General features: G+C 32.1%; 2 protein-coding genes across 3 annotated transcripts; both read left to right on the top strand.

Annotated features, from left to right (window-relative positions):
- The first annotated feature begins 3,786 nt into the window (after nt 1-3,786).
- On the top strand, nt 3,787-8,701 carry LOC143580368 (signal peptide peptidase-like). Of its 2 annotated transcripts, XM_077063411.1 has the most exons (12): nt 3,787-3,870; nt 4,689-4,811; nt 4,900-5,015; nt 5,867-6,018; nt 6,123-6,208; nt 6,881-7,008; nt 7,090-7,140; nt 7,238-7,324; nt 7,882-7,951; nt 8,034-8,170; nt 8,262-8,339; nt 8,510-8,701. In XM_077063411.1, exons 2-12 carry the CDS (start codon nt 4,772-4,774, stop codon nt 8,576-8,578), a joined length of 1,014 nt encoding a protein of 337 aa, XP_076919526.1. In that variant the 5' UTR covers nt 3,787-3,870; nt 4,689-4,771; the 3' UTR covers nt 8,579-8,701. The 2 variants fall into 2 exon arrangements, with proteins under 2 accessions (XP_076919526.1, XP_076919527.1); XM_077063412.1 differs by lacking the exons at nt 3,787-3,870; nt 8,510-8,701 and adding an exon at nt 8,413-8,462 and having other exon boundaries at nt 4,651-4,811; nt 8,262-8,349.
- Nucleotides 8,702-11,334: 2,633 nt separating this feature from the next.
- On the top strand, nt 11,335-16,741 carry LOC143580377 (pyrophosphate--fructose 6-phosphate 1-phosphotransferase subunit alpha-like). The gene is made up of 19 exons (XM_077063419.1): nt 11,335-11,458; nt 12,186-12,358; nt 12,839-12,951; nt 13,046-13,120; nt 13,204-13,317; nt 13,412-13,479; nt 13,556-13,639; nt 13,714-13,767; nt 13,887-13,967; nt 14,049-14,142; nt 14,214-14,287; nt 14,400-14,510; nt 15,289-15,333; nt 15,411-15,467; nt 15,545-15,649; nt 15,733-15,849; nt 15,927-16,030; nt 16,127-16,292; nt 16,389-16,741. The coding sequence occupies exons 1-19, from the start codon at nt 11,369-11,371 to the stop codon at nt 16,506-16,508; spliced, it is 1,845 nt and encodes a 614-aa protein (XP_076919534.1). The 5' UTR covers nt 11,335-11,368; the 3' UTR covers nt 16,509-16,741.
- Nucleotides 16,742-18,267: the final 1,526 nt, after the last annotated feature.

Consider the following 18,267-nt stretch of genomic DNA (forward strand, 5'->3'; position numbering starts at 1 on the left):
TATATATATATATATATCTGCTTTAAGAGCATATATACATTCAAAACTCTAGTGTATAAACAGTAGTAATTTTTATGATCAAAAGAAGTGAATGATCATACCCTTGAATCAATATGTTCCACAGACATTGCATTCTTTGGCCCAACTTATCTCGGGCCCTCGGTTTTTAAGCGATTCCTATAACAAAAAGTAATCCAAAAGTTAATCCGTATTAAAAAAATAATGCAAAAGCACTCAATTTTAAAGAAACAATCCTAAAGTTTACACGTTTGAATGTTATTTGTTGGGTTAAAAGTAATTTTGAAAAAATATGGGCCGCAAATATCAAATATTTCTCGAGCTTAAAAACCGGTTCGCGGGTAAAAACCGGTATTTTAGACAAAAACCGCCGGTATGATGTTCTAGCAAACCGGTCAAAATTACCGGACTCAATATACCGGTCTATTGTGAGAAATCCGGTTCAACCGGCCGGTTTGAGCCGGTTTATAAAACACTGGATAGGACTTCAACTATGCCACCTCAATAACATAATAACAGTTTAAAAAACTTTGTTCCTACAAACATTGCCCTAGCTGGTATTATCCCCTCCAACTAAACGCTTCTAATTATTTAACATTTTTTAGTTCATATTTAGTAAAATGCTTTCGGGACGGAAAAAGTTATGATCGAAATATTTTTGGGTCAAAGGTGGTTGTTTTAAAAGAGTATCAAATTAGTTCAGGTCAAAACACGATTTAAAAGAGTATAGATAATACAAAAACACTCAATTAAAAAATAACCTAAAAGTTTACTCGTTTCAATGTTAATAGTTAGGTTAAAAAGTAATATTTAGAAAATACGGGTCACAAAATATAAAAAAATCTCTTGGACTTAAAACCGGTATTTTGAAAAAACCACCGGTTTGATGTTCTAGCAAGTTGTCCAAAGATGCCAGGCACAAAATACCAGCCGATACAAGGAAAACCTTATCAAACAAGAGTTTGAGTTGCCTTGGAGTTTCACATTGTCGATGTTGACTGATCATGTGAGAACGGTACTCGGTTTATCCATGAGAGAAAAGTTACCAACACTTGCTTACAAGTTTCCTTTCGAAGATATTGATGATCCAAAACTCTTTGTGGCATTGCTTGCTGATGAGGAAGACTTTAAGGAGTTTAATCTGTAAAAGCATGTTCGTATCATAACCAACATTAATACTCTTGAATTGTTTGCTGGATGATCTCATGCATGCATTGTTTGTTTTTAATTGCTTGCTTACTTGTGTTTTTGTTAGTTTGTGATTTTCTTTTTGCTATGGGCAATTTACTTTTTTTTAATATATTATTTGCTTCTTAATAAACGACATGTTCTTACTAAATTTCATACCCTCTTTGTGATATTGATTTATTAATATCTTTACTAGCTTTGTTTAATGGCATATTGGTTTTTTTAAAAAGCCAATAAATTAAAATGTGTTTGGCAATTATAACAAAATTTATTGTTTTAGCTTTATGAAAGAGTTAAAAAGCAGTTTTTCAAAGCCTCAATTTCTATTTTGAAAAAACAAATAAGCATTTTTCAAACTCAATTTAATTTAAATTTTAATGTTATAATAAAAAACAAAACTGGTTTATATAGAGCATAAATAGGAATAAGTAGGATAAAGATAACATTAACCAAACAGATTTCAATTAAATTAAATTCAAATCAGAAAGTAGATATAGAAATCCAGAAATATCATATTGTATTGGGGGAATTATATGATAATTAGTTACAATATGATTTACTTTATGGGAAATTGGTTTTAAATAATTCAAACTACGTCCTATTGGTAAATATCAGTCTCAACTTTACACTTGTCTGCTGGCAGTACCAACTATTTGTGTATTTGTTTTTTAACAGGCCGCGACTAACGGATGTTAACTCCGTTAGTCTTTGTCTGACGTGGCCATCCCAGCTGTCAAAAATTATCTTACCTGACTGTGTTTATTAAGCTTCTTCTTTATCATCAAACTCATTTTAGCGGAATGTGGGTCGTTTATGATTCTAACAGATGTTGCTTGATTGTTGGTTAAACAAAAGGTTGGATGTGAGAATAAAAGTTAGGGACCGCATGTATTAGACATGGACATTTTGGGAAAAAGGAAGCAAGGTTATGGACAAATCTTTGACATGAACAAGAAAGAAGAATGGACAAAATGGGGATTTTCCCTTAAAATGAGGTAATAACAAAATTTAATTTTGTTACTAGACCAATCATCAAAACGATTGTCTTATTGATTTACTGGTCGAACTCACGTTATAAATTATTTTGTAAGAAAAAAGTTAAATATTGCATGAATAGATATATTAATTATATAAAAAAATATAACATAATAAAAAACTAAGAGATCTTTTTTTATAAAACAAAAGAGATCTAACTAATTTGTTGTGTATATAGTTTACATATGTATAATTATAACTAGCGAAGAGGGAAACGGCTACTGGTACCGATCAATACCAGATTTGGTATCTAGTTTTGAGTTTTCAGTACCAGAATCGGTTCGGTACCAGTATTTTCCGAATTTTGCCTTTAATACTTATACCGTATCGGTACCAAAATTTTGAAAAATTCATTATCGGTCAATACCAGCTCATCTTTAATTCTAACATCATTATTTCTGTTAAGAGTTGATATAGGCATTCTCATGTGTGGGAGTTATGTGCTAAAAAAAACTTGGATAAATGTTACAACAAGAAAAATAGAAAAAAAATATATAAAAAAAACAAACTTCTATTCACTTCCTACCACGGGTGTTAAAAAATCAAAATTTGAATCCGTATATGAAACGAAATTATTCAAAAATTCAGATTTCTAAATCTTGGATATCTGAATTTTCGGATTCGGATAGTGTTTTTTTTTGGATATTCGTATATTCGAACTATCCAAAATATTTTTTAATTATCTAATAATAAATATTATTTATGAATTTCTGATAGATTTTGAATATATATTTTTTGATATTTTGGATAATTTTTGGATATTTTAAATAATTTTTCGGATACTCTAGATAAAGTTTTGGGTATGTCGGATATCTGAAATATTTTTAAAAGTAGGTCTTTATATTTTTTATAATTTGTTTTTTCAAATTTTGGATACGGATTCGGATTCGGATAGTGAAATCCACTATCTGAAATGTTCTAATATCTGAAACTCTGTATATCCGACTTTGAACACCCCTACTTTCAACCAAACAAACTGGCGAGTTACCATACAAATGATTCCATGGACTTCCAAGTTCAAATATTATGAGTTGAGGAAAGACGTAATCATAAATTACTTTCCAAGGCTAGACGATAGATCCTTCTCGCCGGTAGAGTGGGAAGGTGAGTCCATGTCGAGGAGCAAAGGAGGAAACATTCCTCGTTTTAATGAAGAAAACATTATAAAGAGGTTATAAGTTCTAAACAAAATAAATGACTAAACGAATCGTGTAGCCAAATGCTTTTTTTAACAACCCTAGCTAAAATTAGCCACTAAAAGTCTCGTAGTCTGGCAGCATCAAGTATCAAGGACAAGGAGTATAGTGAATGTGGTCTCAAATGCTTGAGTATTCTAGATCAATGGTAGACTTCGATGTAGATTTAGGAATAGATTTGGCGTATACATGTAAGTTAGATGCAAATAATAATAATAAAAATAGATAAATAAATAAAGCTTTTATAAAGAAAATATCTTTGAAATCCTCCTACACGTGTCACGGTCTGATTGGATGAGATGACACGAACACGCTTACATGTAAATAAACTAACTGAAACTACTTGTACATTATTATTATTATAAAGTAACCACCGGAAGACAGTGGACGACTGACCACCGCCGGCGATTTTACTTTTGCAATTGAATTGAAGGTAATAATAATAATAATAATAATAATAATAATCTGAAACTCATAGTCAACGATCTTATTTGGTCAATTTGCCCTATGATTACGATGTTTAATATTTTCAATTGATAGGGTTTTGGATCGATCCTGTGTATTAATTTAATTTATCTACCGCAGCGTCTGTGTTTCCTTCAGTTGATCTAGGTTACTTTAATTTCACTCTCTGTGCTATGATTAGGTTTAATTTAATGATTAGGTTACAATATTAGGCTATGTGTAATGATTGCTTGGAAGGGGCTTGACCACACTGTCACGCAGGCAGTGTAGTAGAAATCGCTAGGCTACTAGTCGCTAGTCGGGCGGTGGAGTAGGGACTAGCGATTAATCGGATTGGAAATTTTATGTAGTTTTTCAAATATACGTATTTATACCAAATTATATATGTATAATTTCCAATTTTGACTAAATAGCGATTAATAGGCGCCTAATTGGTGTAAACTCACTTGGATATGTGTAAACTATAACAGTACCACCAGATGGTTCTTTCGTTTTGTTATATCTTTCCATTCACAATAAAGACACTACAATAAGTTGATAACATCTAAAGTTAAAGAAAAGTAAAGTACCTTCAATTAGTGTAGTTATATTTTGTAGCAGTTAGTTATGCAGTTTGTTGTAATCTCTTACAACTCTTATCATTCTTTATATAGGAGTTCTCACTATTGTATTCATTTGAGATAATGAAAATACAAAACACACACACCTATTCTCCTTAACCTTCGAACAATTAAACTTTTAACTGTAGAGTTTGCAATTAAACAAGTGAATGTCTTTCAACTGTAGGCAATAGATCCGGCTTTCATCTAGCAACCAAAGATTCACTTTTTATCTAGTCTTCTGTTGAAATCACTTATTTTTATCGAACAATGAAGAATGGTGAACGTGCTGCAAACATTGCTCTAGCAGGTATTATTATCCCCTCCAACTAAACACTTCCAATTATTTAACTCTTACAATACACAAACTTATATTTCCATTTATGTTTATCTTGCAGGGTTAACACTGGCACCATTAGTTATAAAAATAGACACAAATGTAAACGTCATATTGACCGCATGCCTCACAGTGTTCGTGGGCTGCTACCGTTCTGTCAAGCCGACACCTCCTACAGTAAGTATACCAGTTACTATGTTACATTCATTATTTGAGATTTTGACTTAATGTTATATAACATATACTGTTACTTGGTTAGAATCCCATTTATTACATGGGTTGAATAAATATAATGTTAGATACTTAGTAATAAAAAAGTTATGTCATAACAAAATCGGTGTACTGCACGAGTTTGTATAAGTCCGTGTATTACATGAGTTGAGTAAAAGATAATGTAGTCTGTTAACACATGCAGTCTCAAGATATGTCTTTACACAGTTTTTTTAACTTGGTATTAATTGTTTTTTATGTAACTGATAAATGTTAATTCTTTTAAAGTGTACTTAGTCCTTTAAATATTCCTTTAGCATAATTAAGTTAACTTAAATTGCAGTTATATATATAAATATATAAATACATATAACAATTTGAGAACTATAACGTGGATTTTTTTTTATTATTTGACATATTGTATCTTTACCATTCAAACCATTCAACCACATTAAATATTTCAAAAGCTTTACAAGTCACTCATAAAAAAGAAGTATTATCATTATTCATCCCTTTTTAATATTTTAACAAACATAATGGGAGACTTGAATAGAAGCTTATAAGTAAATAAAAAAAAGTATTATATAGTTATTTGGAGAGTTAAAAATAGTTATTTGGAGGCTTAGATAACTAGACATATTTAAAATTATATTAAATATCTAAAAATATAATATTTTAATATCATTATTTAATAGGAGAGAGAAGAGGACAAACACAAGTTGAGGAGACCTAGAATGGTGACAATTGTCCCCAAGTTATTTTTATTTTTTAGCTGCAGAGATATGTTCTAAATTACAATTTTCCTTCTTTTTCATCAGGAAACAATGTCTAATGAGCATGCAATGCGTTTTCCCTTAGTTGGAAGTGCAATGTTGTTGTCTTTATTCTTGCTCTTTAAGTTTCTATCAAAAGACTTGGTCAATGCAGTGCTGACTGGCTACTTTTTTATACTCGGGATCATCGCTCTTTCGTATGTTCTTTTTGTTTGCATAATTATTTCTTCTTTTTTAAATTAGAATATAGTAATTCACCTATTTAATTTACTAACATTAATTGGATTTTTGTTTAACACAGGGCTACACTCTTACCTGCAATTGGACAGTTTCTCCCAAACAAATGGAATGATGATGTCATATTATGGCGACTCCCATATTTTCGCTGTATGCACTATTCTCTTTTTATAGGCTTGTAAATGAGTCGAGCATTGAGTACTTCACTGAACTGTTCATAAACGCTCAGCTTGAAGTGCATTTATTCAGTGAACGAACAAGCGTGAACAAACGTTTCTGTTCATTTAGTTAAATGAACGAACATGAGCACATGTCTCGTTCGATTATTTATGTTCGTTCATTTAAATTTGTTTATGTTTTATCGTTTGTATTCATCTATGTTCTTTACTTTACGTTTCTTTAAGTTCGTTCGTTTGCTTTTTTTTTTGTTTTTTACTTTACGATTGTTTAAGTTTGTTTGTCTACGTTCATTAATACATTCAATTTATGCTTTAGGCCTATTACAATTTAGTCTAGCTTCAAATAAATTTTTTAGGCCCAACACATTATTGTTCACATTTACTTATTATAGGTTTTTGCTCAGTTGTGTTTGTTTGTGTTTGTGAACCGTTTGTTTATACTGTTAATGAATAAGCATAATCTAACACATTCATTTTCTTAACGAACGGTACAAACATGAAAAAGAAAACCCCATTCCTTTTCTTGTTCGTGTCCGCTCATTCGTTTCTGGTTCGTTTACAAGCCTATATTTATATTCTCTTTTCGCTGTTTGATTACATTATCTGCTGAATTACATGTTTTTTTTTTCACATTTGTAAACAGCTGTCGAGGTTGAATTTACAAGATCGCAAGTTGTTGCTGCGATTCCCGGTACGTTTTTTTGTGCATGGTATGCTGCACAGAAGCATTGGCTAGCTAACAACATATTGGGTCTTGCATTCTGCATTCAGGTTTGCTTTAAAGTTATATAAAAAAATAAATAATATTCTGAATATATTTTTATTGAATATGCTCTTTTTAATATGTTGTAGGGAATTGAAATGCTTTCTCTTGGCTCTTTCAAGACTGGTGCCATTTTATTGGTAATGGAATATATATTATCGTCAAAAATTGAGTTTTGTTTATATATTTATTTATTTTACTTAAGGATTTTGATGATGCCATTGTTGAAAATTGCAGTCGGGACTGTTTGTGTATGATATATTTTGGGTGTTTTTCACACCTGTGATGGTCAGTGTTGCTAAATCATTTGATGCACCTATCAAGGTATTATCCAGATTCCAGAGTACAAAATATATGCTAGAATTAGGCTGTAAGCAAACCAATTCTTCAGTGAATAAACGGACAAATATGAACAAAATTATTTGTTCATTCAGTTAAACGAACGTACATGAACACAATTCTCGTTCTTTCATTATGTCTGTGAACGCTCATTTATGTTCGTTTGTTTACGTTTGTTCAAGTTCGTTCGCACATATATTCATTTGAATGTTTAGACTCATTACAATTTAGTCTAGTTTTATAAAATTAAAATATCACCTACTACTTTTTAAATTTAATTTTAGAAAATCAAAATATCAATCATTAAATTTAGTCTATTTTTATGTTTTTAGGCACAACAGATTGATGTTCATGTTTTACTTTAATTGATGTTCGCTCAGTTATGTTTGTTCATCTATTAACAAACGAACATAAACCAACAAGAACACGATCATTTTCTTAGCAAGCGAACACAAACAAGAAAATCTCGTTCGTTTGATTTTTCGTGTACGATCGTTTGTTCGATTAAAGTTTATTGAGATTGATTTTTCTTGTTTTTACAGCTTCTATTTCCATCTAGAATAGAGGCACGCCCGTTTTCAATGCTTGGTTTAGGAGACATTGTAATTCCAGGTATGAAAGTAACCAGTGATTGTCTAATATGGTAAAATCATCGTTTAATCAATTAACCTTCTTTAAAATTGTTTATTTTTAGGAATTTTTGTAGCATTGGCACTAAGATTCGACGTGTCAAGAGAGAAAGAAAGCCACTACTTTAAAAGTGCTTTTCTGGGATATGCAGTTGGTTTGGTCTGTACAATTGTTGTCATGAACTGGTTTCAGGCTGCACAGGTTGGTAATCCTTAATAAACACAAGCAAATTTACCTATATGCCCTTTGTGATGGTTGATTGTATGTATATTTAATGTCGGTTTCTTTGCAGCCGGCTTTATTATACATTGTACCCGGTGTTATTGGGTTCTTGGCTGCTCACTGCTTATGGAACGGAGAGGTCAAACCGGTATGCCTTCGTGTCTATATACCAGACTCCAATACATTTTATTTATACTTTTTTTAGTTATTTTGCGGGGAAGGAGTTGGCAAGAAGGGCGGGTCAGGGGTTGAATAGTGGGTCAAAACGGGTAATTTTTAATACGAGTTGTGGGGCTGATATGTTTACTTGTTGTGCAGTTATTGGAGTTTAATGAGTCAAAAACAGTTGATTCAGAAGAGGAAACAAGCAGCAAGAAATTGGAGTAAAATGATACAGGATTTTTACTTTAGGTTTTGGTCTAACTTATGCAATTTTCATAGATTTCGCAATCATCTTTTTGAATATTAAAATATTTTTAAATTCATAGACTTTTCAACTGCCAATTTACTTGTTTTGCTTAGTTAGCCAGCCGTTTTACTAATTCGTTTCTAAAACATAACCAGTTTACCAGATATAAAGTACCAAAAGCAAGACACTTTCGGTATGGGTCCAAAACCACAAGAATCTGTCTTTGACTGTGTAATTTTGCTTTCAAGTTTCAAGTCTAAAAAACATGATTTTTGTGGACCGTGTAATTTTTGCTAGAAAGTGCCAATACCGCTATCCTGTTATCTAGCATTCGTATTGTGGTCGAATAGGTTAGAGTTATTAGCCTACATAAATCGAGTTATGGTTTAGCAATGTAACCAAGTTTTTGAGTAATATTTCTTGGCTATACAACCATGTGTTCTTTAACTCGGTGAAAGAGAGAGGAGATGACAGTCGATGTAAAGAGAAGCATCCATGATAACAATTTGGTCCTTCGGTTCAATCTTTGCAAACCTGTCAACATATACGGTTAAATGTATGATTATTTTATCAACAATGATAGTATAATATACACGATTAAAAGTAATAATGGGTTTCAAAATGATCTAAAAAATTATTAACATAGTACACTAATTTATTTATTCTTAAAATTAACCAAACAATTAAATAGTTTGTGTCTTTATCGATGGTGAAAAGTTATTAATAAAGTGAAGGCATATAAAATATAGAAAGAGAATAAAGCTAGGCTATTTAAAGGCCCAAATGCATAATTAGGTTTTGCAAAAGTGGCACTAATTTACAACTTTTAGTGTTTTGTTACATTTGCTTAAAGAAACTTAACAAAAAATTGTAAGCATGAACTTTTAACTTTTAAGACATATGGTTTATGAAATAATCATGTTATGCTGTAAATTTAAAGAAATGAAATTGGTGGTGGCGACGATAAAAGTGGTACTAGCAGCAGTGGCGGACTCAGGAATTATTTTCTTGAGGGGGGGGGGGGGGGGGCGGCATCGGGACTTAACACTAATCTTATGGGGGGCGATCGGGATTTTCACATACAAATAACACTAAAAAAAAAAAATTTAAGGTGGGCGACAGCCCCCCTTTCCAGCAACATAGGTCCGCCAATGACTAGCGGTGATGTGATGGAAGAATTTTTTATTTTATTTTTTTGACCATATACATTATATCAAAGTTGATGGTATGTAGGCGTGACTAGGGATTGAGCAAATTTGGTACTGGTACCGGTACCGAAATCGGTATCAATATTTTGAGTTTCGGTACCGGTACGGGACCGAGACCGGTACAGTACTGGACGAGTATTTCTTGAATTTTTACCTTTAATCCCGGTACCGAACCAAATATTTCGATACCGGTACCAAAAATTCGCAATTTTCGAGACCGGGACCGGTTGTGAATAAATGCGAAAACTATAAGACCACATTTATCAACAACCCTTGGGTTGGGTTGTCCACTAGAGGACAAAAAAAGAAAATTGAAAATCATTTTAACGTCACAACCCAGGTCATGCGAAAAACCTAGGTCACAACCCACCCACTTCCTATTCACTGCCACGTGTCAATGTCTTAGTGGTCTAGTATTTAATTTTGTTTTTCCTTTTTCCATCTAAAGAATTAGTTTTAAATATATTTTGATTTCTTTCAATATCATATATTATACAACTTTTTTTTAAAATAATCTAAAAACAAGATCATGTTTAGTTTTTTTTTAATTAAGCTGATATAAATTTTATTAAAAATAAAGTAATATGTATTTTTTTATATATTATAAATTTAATATATTTTATACTGAAAATAATATTATTTTAAAAAAATAAACATTTTATTATTACAATAAAGTTTATGGAATAAATTAAAACACAAAAAGATATATGTAAATTAAAAAATGGTTTGGGTTGAGTTGTGAATAAACTTAAAAAGTTGTGTTAGGTTGGATCGTGAAGGTGTAAGAGATATAAATTAGTTTTTTTAATTAAAAGTTGGGTTGAGTTAGGTTGTGAATAAAGTTAGTCTAAGTTTCATTGTTAAATTGCCGCGCATTTGTGTATTATTTTTCGTTCTATTTGTACATTCGTTATATCACAAAATTAGAGTTTTTTTTATTGAGCGGCCAACAAACATAAAATGCATGTGTACTCTGTGTGACTCAATGGCAAAAGACAACCGTCAGCTGGTCCAACCTAGTCGTACGGAGCTCTCAAACGCCTTCAAATTATCTTCAGTTCTGGAGAAAACTCATATGCTCAAAGGCTATTGGTAATAAACCCCGACACCTTCGTCGAACTGAAGATCACAATTCATAGAGATCTCATCCTTCCTTTATTCCTTTATTAAGTCATAAAATTAGAATTGAAAACTAGAAATAATAATAATAATAATAATAATAATAATAATAATAAATTACTTTTGAAAAGAGTGTCATGAATAAACATGTGTTGTGTCGTAGTCGTTCAAAGGTAAGCACTAGGGGCGCTTTTTCTCTTGAAATTATAATAATAATTATTATTATTATTATTCAACGGCGCACCCCATGGTTTCTTAATTCTTGGTTGATCACACAGTACATAATAATAATAATAATAATAGATTCCAGAAGCAGCAAAACATAACATATATTCAACAATGGCATATTCCTCTTGCATATAATCAATCAATCAACTGCTGCTTCCTGAACAAACAAAAAGTTATTATTATTCTTCAACTGCGTGAAAACACAACACAGATATGGATTCTGATTACGGACTTCCCAGAGAACTTTCTCATCTTCAACATGCTCGATCGCTTTACAAACCTCAGCTTCCTCCTTGCCTTGAGGTTTTATTATTTACTTTTAGTTTCGTGATTTAAGTAATATACGTATTGTTTGTGAATATGTTATTCATCGTGTAGTGGTAATTAATGCGTTTTCGTAGTCACGTTTGGAGAATTGGTTGAGGAAATTAGCTAAGCTTTTGAATTGTTTGATTGTTTGTTACGGTTTCTATATTTGTATGATTGACTTTTAGTTGACCGTCATAGTTTATAATTGTTGACGTCTAACTAGTTGAACAAAATCAGACGTAAAAACGTTGAACCACACAAACACCTGTTGCAACGTGTTAACTCACAAAAACAAGACCGAAATGTAAAACTTGTATGCCGTTAAGCACACCTTCATTTTGAATGGAAGTTAGATAAAAGTATGCATATATCATGTCACAACTGTATATTTAAAATTTTATAAAGCTTAATATTTAAAAGTTCTAACAAAATAACAAAATGTGTTAGAAATTAATTAAAATATTTTAAAAAAAATTGTGAGAGGTTAGTTTATCATATCATCATTATATATCACATACATAGTTATGATTATGAATATGATTATAATATTAGCACAAACCAACCTAAAGGCATGAGGTACAAATGAAACATGTACACAAACAATTAATCAATATCTTTGTGAGGTAAAGCTTTTTTTCTCAATTGATATGTGGAAAATTAGATTCATGGAAAATGATTTGGATTAGGAAATAGGAAGTGTGATTTATGGGCTCTTTGATAGGGAACTACTGTGAGAGTAGAATTTGGTGATGCAACTACGGCTTTGGATGTGTCTGGCGCTAGTGCCATCAGTCAATCATTTCCGAACACTTACGGTCAGCCTTTGGCTCATTTTCTTAGAGCTACATCCAATGTACCAGATGCACAGGTTATCACTGAGCATCCTGCAATCAGGTATGCATTTTGTTTTCACTCACTTTCCTTTTAACTACTCTAGTTTAAACTAATTATAGGTGGCAATTTTGTCTCATATAAATGAGTCGATTTTGTTTGCGTTTTGTCTCAAACTTGTTGAATATAAGAAATCCGCTAAAACAGAACGAGTCAAGTAGATCGAACGGCTTGAAAGTCATCTGAAATTTGTTTTAATCTGTATGACCTCCTATAACATTTTGTGGAAAAATATTGCTTTTATGATCATAATAAATGGATAACTATTTATAAATCTTTCCATAAAACGTTATAGGAGGTCATATGCGTTAAAACAAATTTCAGATGACTTTCGACCCGTTTGACCTATTTGACTATTCCCCTTTTATAGGCTCTAACATTATTATTATGAGTGGTTGTCTGCATAATACAGAACCTGACAAACTTTCCATTGTACCAATGTATACCGTATAGCACGAGCTCATGTTAATTACCATTTGTCAGGTTTGGGTTGGTTTTCTGTGGTAGACAATCTCCGGGAGGACACAATGTTGTGTGGGGTCTACATGAAGCTCTCAAAATTCATAACTCTAAAAGTACTTTGCTTGGATTTCTTGGTAAGCATTCTATTAGTTCAGGTAAAATATAACATGCACGCGCACAATGCTATGATTATTGTTATCAAGGCAATTCTTTCATGGATGTAACTAGGTGGTTCTGAAGGCTTATTTGCTCAAAAAACACTTGGGATCACAGATGATGTTCTTGAAACATACAGAAACCAAGGTAACTTACAGCTAAATTCAAATTTGTGAATGTGTTTTTCTTCTTTTATTTATATTAATTTATGGCTGTTTAATTCTTTATAGGTGGCTATGATCTGTTGGGGCGCACAAAAGATCAAATAAGAACACAAGAACAAGTCAATGCTGCAATGGCTGCATGTAAGGCTTTGAAGTTGGATGGCCTTGTCATTGTTGGAGGTATTGTTATCAATAATAATTATAATTATAATAACCTAACTTCTTGCTTTCTTATCTATATAATGCTGTTTTTTTTTTGTTTTTAAAACCGAAGGTGTAACATCAAACACAGATGCTGCCCATCTTGCTGAGACTTTTTCACAAGCGAAATGTTCTACTAAGGTTGAAGAATCTTTCATAAATCGACATGTAACTTTATAATGTTATGTTTATGTTAAAAATATAGAAATATTTGCAGGTGGTAGGAGTGCCTGTTACATTGAATGGAGATCTAAGAAACCAGTTTGTTGAAGCTACTGTTGGCTTTGATACCGTTTGTAAGGTGTGCGTCCTATGATATTGACAACTTCATCTCAATAAAGATTTTAAACTTTTTATTGAATTGCTATTTTTTAGGTTGACTCTCAGCTCATCAGCAACCTTTGCACGGATGCTGTTTCAGCTGAAAAGGTAATCCACTTAATTTTGTTTGAAGTGGAAGTTGCGACACGTTTATATAAACTGGTTGATAGTTTTTTATTGTCCTTATCATGAAATATTGAAATATCTAAATCAGTTTTTCCTTTCAGTATTATTATTTTGTTCGGCTAATGGGTCAAAAGTCTTCTCATCTTGCACTTGAATGCACTCTGCAGTCACATCCCAACATGGTGCACATTAGTTTCTGTCATAAACTAAGTATAGCTGCATATTTGTTTTGCATCTATTAACTTTTTATGTTATCTTGTTAGGTCATTCTCGGTGAAGAAGTTGTTGCTTCAAAACTAACCATCTTTGACATAACAAAACAAATCTGTGATGCCGTGCAAGCCAGGGCAGAAAAAGGTCTGGTTTTTTATTACTGATTCATATTATCAAATATTCAGTTACATTCTAAAATATGTTAATTTGGACAGAAAAGTATCATGGTGTTATTCTACTTCCAGAAGGACTTATAGAAAGCATTCCTGAAGTCAATGCATTGTTGCAGGTAACTCCTCACATTCTCTTCATGTGGTATGGCTTGTTATGGTTATCTTTTAACTTTAAGATTAGAATACTCTATTTTGCTTGATGGCGTGGCATTAATATATTGTTTTCAGGAAATCCATAGATTTCTTCGACAAGGTGTTTCCAAAGATAAAATACCATCACAGCTGTCGCCATGGGCATCTGCATTATTTCAGTTTTTGCCACCCTTTATTAAAGAAGAGGTGTGTTTGTCATTTTTATGTGTACGCGGACAGATATGCCCTTAACTTGATTACCTTTTAGGCTTATAAACGAACCGAACGAACACGAACGGGGCATGTTTGTGCTCGTTCGTTTAATCGTAACCAAACAAACGATTGAACACGAACAATTAAACAAACGGGGTTATCTTATTAGTGTTCATTCGTGAAGAAAATGAGCATGTTCGTGTTCATTCGTTAAAAGTATAATAGAACGGTTCATGAATATAAACGAATGAACGTAGATGCACGAACATAATTAAGCTAAAACCTTTTTAACGTAACGTGAAGAACAATGTGTTGGGCCTAAAAAGTTACTGAAACTAGACTAAGTTGTAATGGGCCCAAAAGTTTTAAATGGATATATTAACGAACTTAAACAAATGTAACCTAACGAACACAGATGAATGCAAACGAACGGACGAACATAAACAAACGTAAATGAATGAATATAAACGAAGTTCAAGACCATAAATGAAATGAGACAAGTGTTCATGTTTGTTCGTTTAACTAAATGAAAAAAAAAATTTCCATTCATGTTCGTTTATTGAATAAATGAACTTCTTGTCGAACTGTTTGCTGAACGTGTGGTTCGTTTCAGGCCTAGTAACTTTGCAATCATATCTGAGTATCTGACATGGTACATGTTTATGAAAGTGTTCAGTGTAAACCCGAGTCAACCTATTTTGACCCGTACCCATTTTGCCACCTCTAAACTTCTATGCATATAATTTCTCACATATGCTCTTTGATACCACAGCTTCTTCTTTATCCTGCATCAGATGACTCGGCTCAGTTGTCTCAGGTACTTGGTTTAGCATCATTATAAAAGGTTGCATACTATAGCATTGTATCAATTGATTCTTGAAATTTAACTTTCAGATTGAAACAGAAAAGCTTCTTGCTGTACTTGTAGAAGCTGAAATGAGCAAGCGACTGGTACAATATTATTTAACTTTGTATATGAGTATATCATCATAGTTTTTAAACTCATTATGTATGCAACATATTAACAGAAAGAAGGAACATACAAAGGGAAGAAATTTACCGCCATCTGTCACTTTTTGGGCTATCAAGCTCGGGGTTCTCTACCTTCGAAATTTGATTGCGATTATGCATATGTATGTTTTCAGCTCTATTAAATTATATTTTTACGCTGCACATTAAATATTTGTCACGTAACCGTGAGGTATTAATTAATTAGGTTCTTGGACATATCTGTTACCATATTTTGGCAGCTGGTCTGAACGGTTATATGGCCACTGTAACTAACTTGAAGGATAATGTAAACAAGTGGCGATGTGGTGCTGCGCCAATAACTGTATGTTTTCCTTGTAAATCTAATATACACTATTAGTTATATTATACTTTTATATTGATCAGTTTGGAAATTTATAGGCTATGATGGCGGTAAAAGAATATGGTCGGGCTTCTGGCTCCGTGACTATAGGAAAACCGGTTGTTCATTCTGCTACTGTGGATTTAAGAGGCAAAGTATACGAGTAAGTCAACTATGACGGTTTGAAAAGTCAAATCACTCAATTTTTACTTCTTTTTTTCAAGAACTTGTTATGAATCGGTTTTACTGATTATTGAAGGGTGCTTAGACAAAATGCAACACAGTTTTTGATGGAAGATGTGTACAGAAACCCTGGCCCACTTCAGTTTGATGGGCCCGGTGCTGATTCCACGACGGTTAGCTTGCATATTCAGGACTTGGATTATATGGGCCGTATTCAAGAACTAAATACATATCTTGACAAGGTAATTTTCACCCAACGGGTCAACTCAGTTGAACTTTTACCAGTAACGGGTCAAACAAATAAAATGAAAAAAAATTTATTGTATTTTTTTATGCAGGTGCGAAGCATTGTGAAACCGGGCTGTTCTCAGGATATTCTGAAAGCCGCTTTAAGTGCCATGTCATCAGTGGCAGATGTTCTTTCTGTCATGGCGTCTCCTTCAAATGGCACGATATGATAATATGTAACACGGTAACTTGAGTTTATATCTCGAAATTTGTATGCTAAGATTTATTAGCGTCACAATATTTATTTTGGTCATTTGAATAATTAATTAGAAATAAGTAATAACTGCATTTTAGGTTAAGAAATGCTCGTATATTGTAACTTTTTTGCTGGGTTGTGCAAAGGTGTATATAGTGGAATAATGTGCTTGTTTTGATGGAAGATTGATCCTAAAGTACTTGTTTTATGGTAAGTTACGATTGCGTGTTGATGAACAAGTCCGTTTGAGTTGTATTTTATCTCAAACATGTCAAGTAAATAAAGACGGATCAAGTAAAAATATCCTTAATGCTCACAACCTTCAAATTATAATTGAAAAAGAGATTTACGTTATTATCGTGTAATACTTTTTTTTAACTGTAACTAACACGCTAACACTAAATAAAAATCACATATAAGCCGACGTCATCTATTATGCCTCAATCCATAAAAAAAAGACGTTCTAAACTCGAACCATTGCATATCGATAAGCAAATCCCATATTGATTTTATCATCAACTCATAGTAGAAGATAAAAATAGATCAGGCATGACAAAATGGATTTGAGAAAGAAATCAAAATCGTATGTACAAGCCATGTGTCATATATGAAATGAATTCAGCTTCAATCATTTGTCATAAAAGAATGCATGGAAATATATGGTTTTAGAAGATATTAAATATCTAATCATAAATGTTTTCTAAATATGTAATATGTTTTATTATAGTATTTATTTATTTATTTTTGTAAATTTTAAACTTTTATTATGAATGAAATATAATATTAGAATGATTAATTGATATGTATTAAGTTTAAAGGAAGAATAAACTAGTTCATGTTTCAAACCGAACCAACTTTCAAATAAAAGAAGAATAAACTAGTTCATGTTCCAAACCGAACCAACTTTCAAATAAAGGAAGAATAAACTAGTTCATGTTCCAAACCGAACCAACTTTCAAATAAAGGAAGAATGATTCATTGTTATATATATCATGTTATCCATCATATATATATATAACACGATATGCATGACTTAACTCCGCACTTGCTTGGTGGTTGTTTTGGTCGTTGCTAGTATCTTGCTTGTAAGGTTCGGGGAGGAGCCAGATCGCTTCACGAATCACGAGGATGATAAAAAAACCAATCCTTACAAAATATGTATAACAAACATAAAAGTATATGAATATCATTCTCATCATCATCTGAAACTGAGAAACAAAATGGAGTTCCTGAGATCTCCATCTTGCGAATGCTCTCCCGCGATCCTCATGTATGTGCTTATATTTAATTTGTAATTTGCGATCTCATTTCTAGGGTTTTGATGTGATTTGTTTGAGGTTAATTAGATAATTGCACATTTAGGTCAATTATTCAGTCTAATTAGAGTTTCGTTACTGTAATTGAAGTTTTAGGGCTCGGCTTCTTCGATTTTTGGATTCCAATTGTTTTAATTTGATTCATTTGAGTTCAGTTAAATAGTTTTATGTTTAGGTCAAAATTGCAGACTAATTAGGGTTTTATAAATCTTCTTCTGTTTTGTGGTTTCGATAACGGATTCGTTTGAGTTTTTGGAAACCGTTCGGTTTTGATTTTCCGGTTTTTACGTTTAAGCTGGAAGATTTTTAGGCTAAAAAAAGTGACCCAAAATAATGAATTTGAGTATAAATTTTTTTATTAATCGATTATTAAACATTTGGGCTGAATATTTGGGTTAAACTTAATAAATTATTATA

Source organism: Bidens hawaiensis, unplaced genomic scaffold, assembly GCF_021521415.1.
Source record: "Bidens hawaiensis isolate Kalapana, Puna unplaced genomic scaffold, B.hawaiensis_p1.1 tig00030391_1, whole genome shotgun sequence".
Lineage (NCBI taxonomy): Eukaryota > Viridiplantae > Streptophyta > Magnoliopsida > Asterales > Asteraceae > Bidens > Bidens hawaiensis.

Bases quoted from the DNA above. Each gene is read 5' to 3' on its own strand.
- LOC143580377 (XM_077063419.1), top strand. From the start codon at position 11,369: ATGGATTCTGATTACGGACTTCCCAGAGAACTTTCTCATCTTCAACAT. The intron at 12,359-12,838 runs GTATGCATTTTG...ACCATTTGTCAG, and splicing joins ACTGAGCATCCTGCAATCAG to GTTTGGGTTGGTTTTCTGTG. The intron at 13,768-13,886 runs GTAATCCACTTA...TTTTCCTTTCAG, and splicing joins ATGCTGTTTCAGCTGAAAAG to TATTATTATTTTGTTCGGCT.
- LOC143580368 (XM_077063411.1), top strand. From the start codon at position 4,772: ATGAAGAATGGTGAACGTGCTGCAAACATTGCTCTAGCAG. The intron at 6,019-6,122 runs GTATGTTCTTTT...TGTTTAACACAG, and splicing joins CTCGGGATCATCGCTCTTTC to GGCTACACTCTTACCTGCAA. The intron at 6,209-6,880 runs GTATGCACTATT...ATTTGTAAACAG, and splicing joins GCGACTCCCATATTTTCGCT to CTGTCGAGGTTGAATTTACA.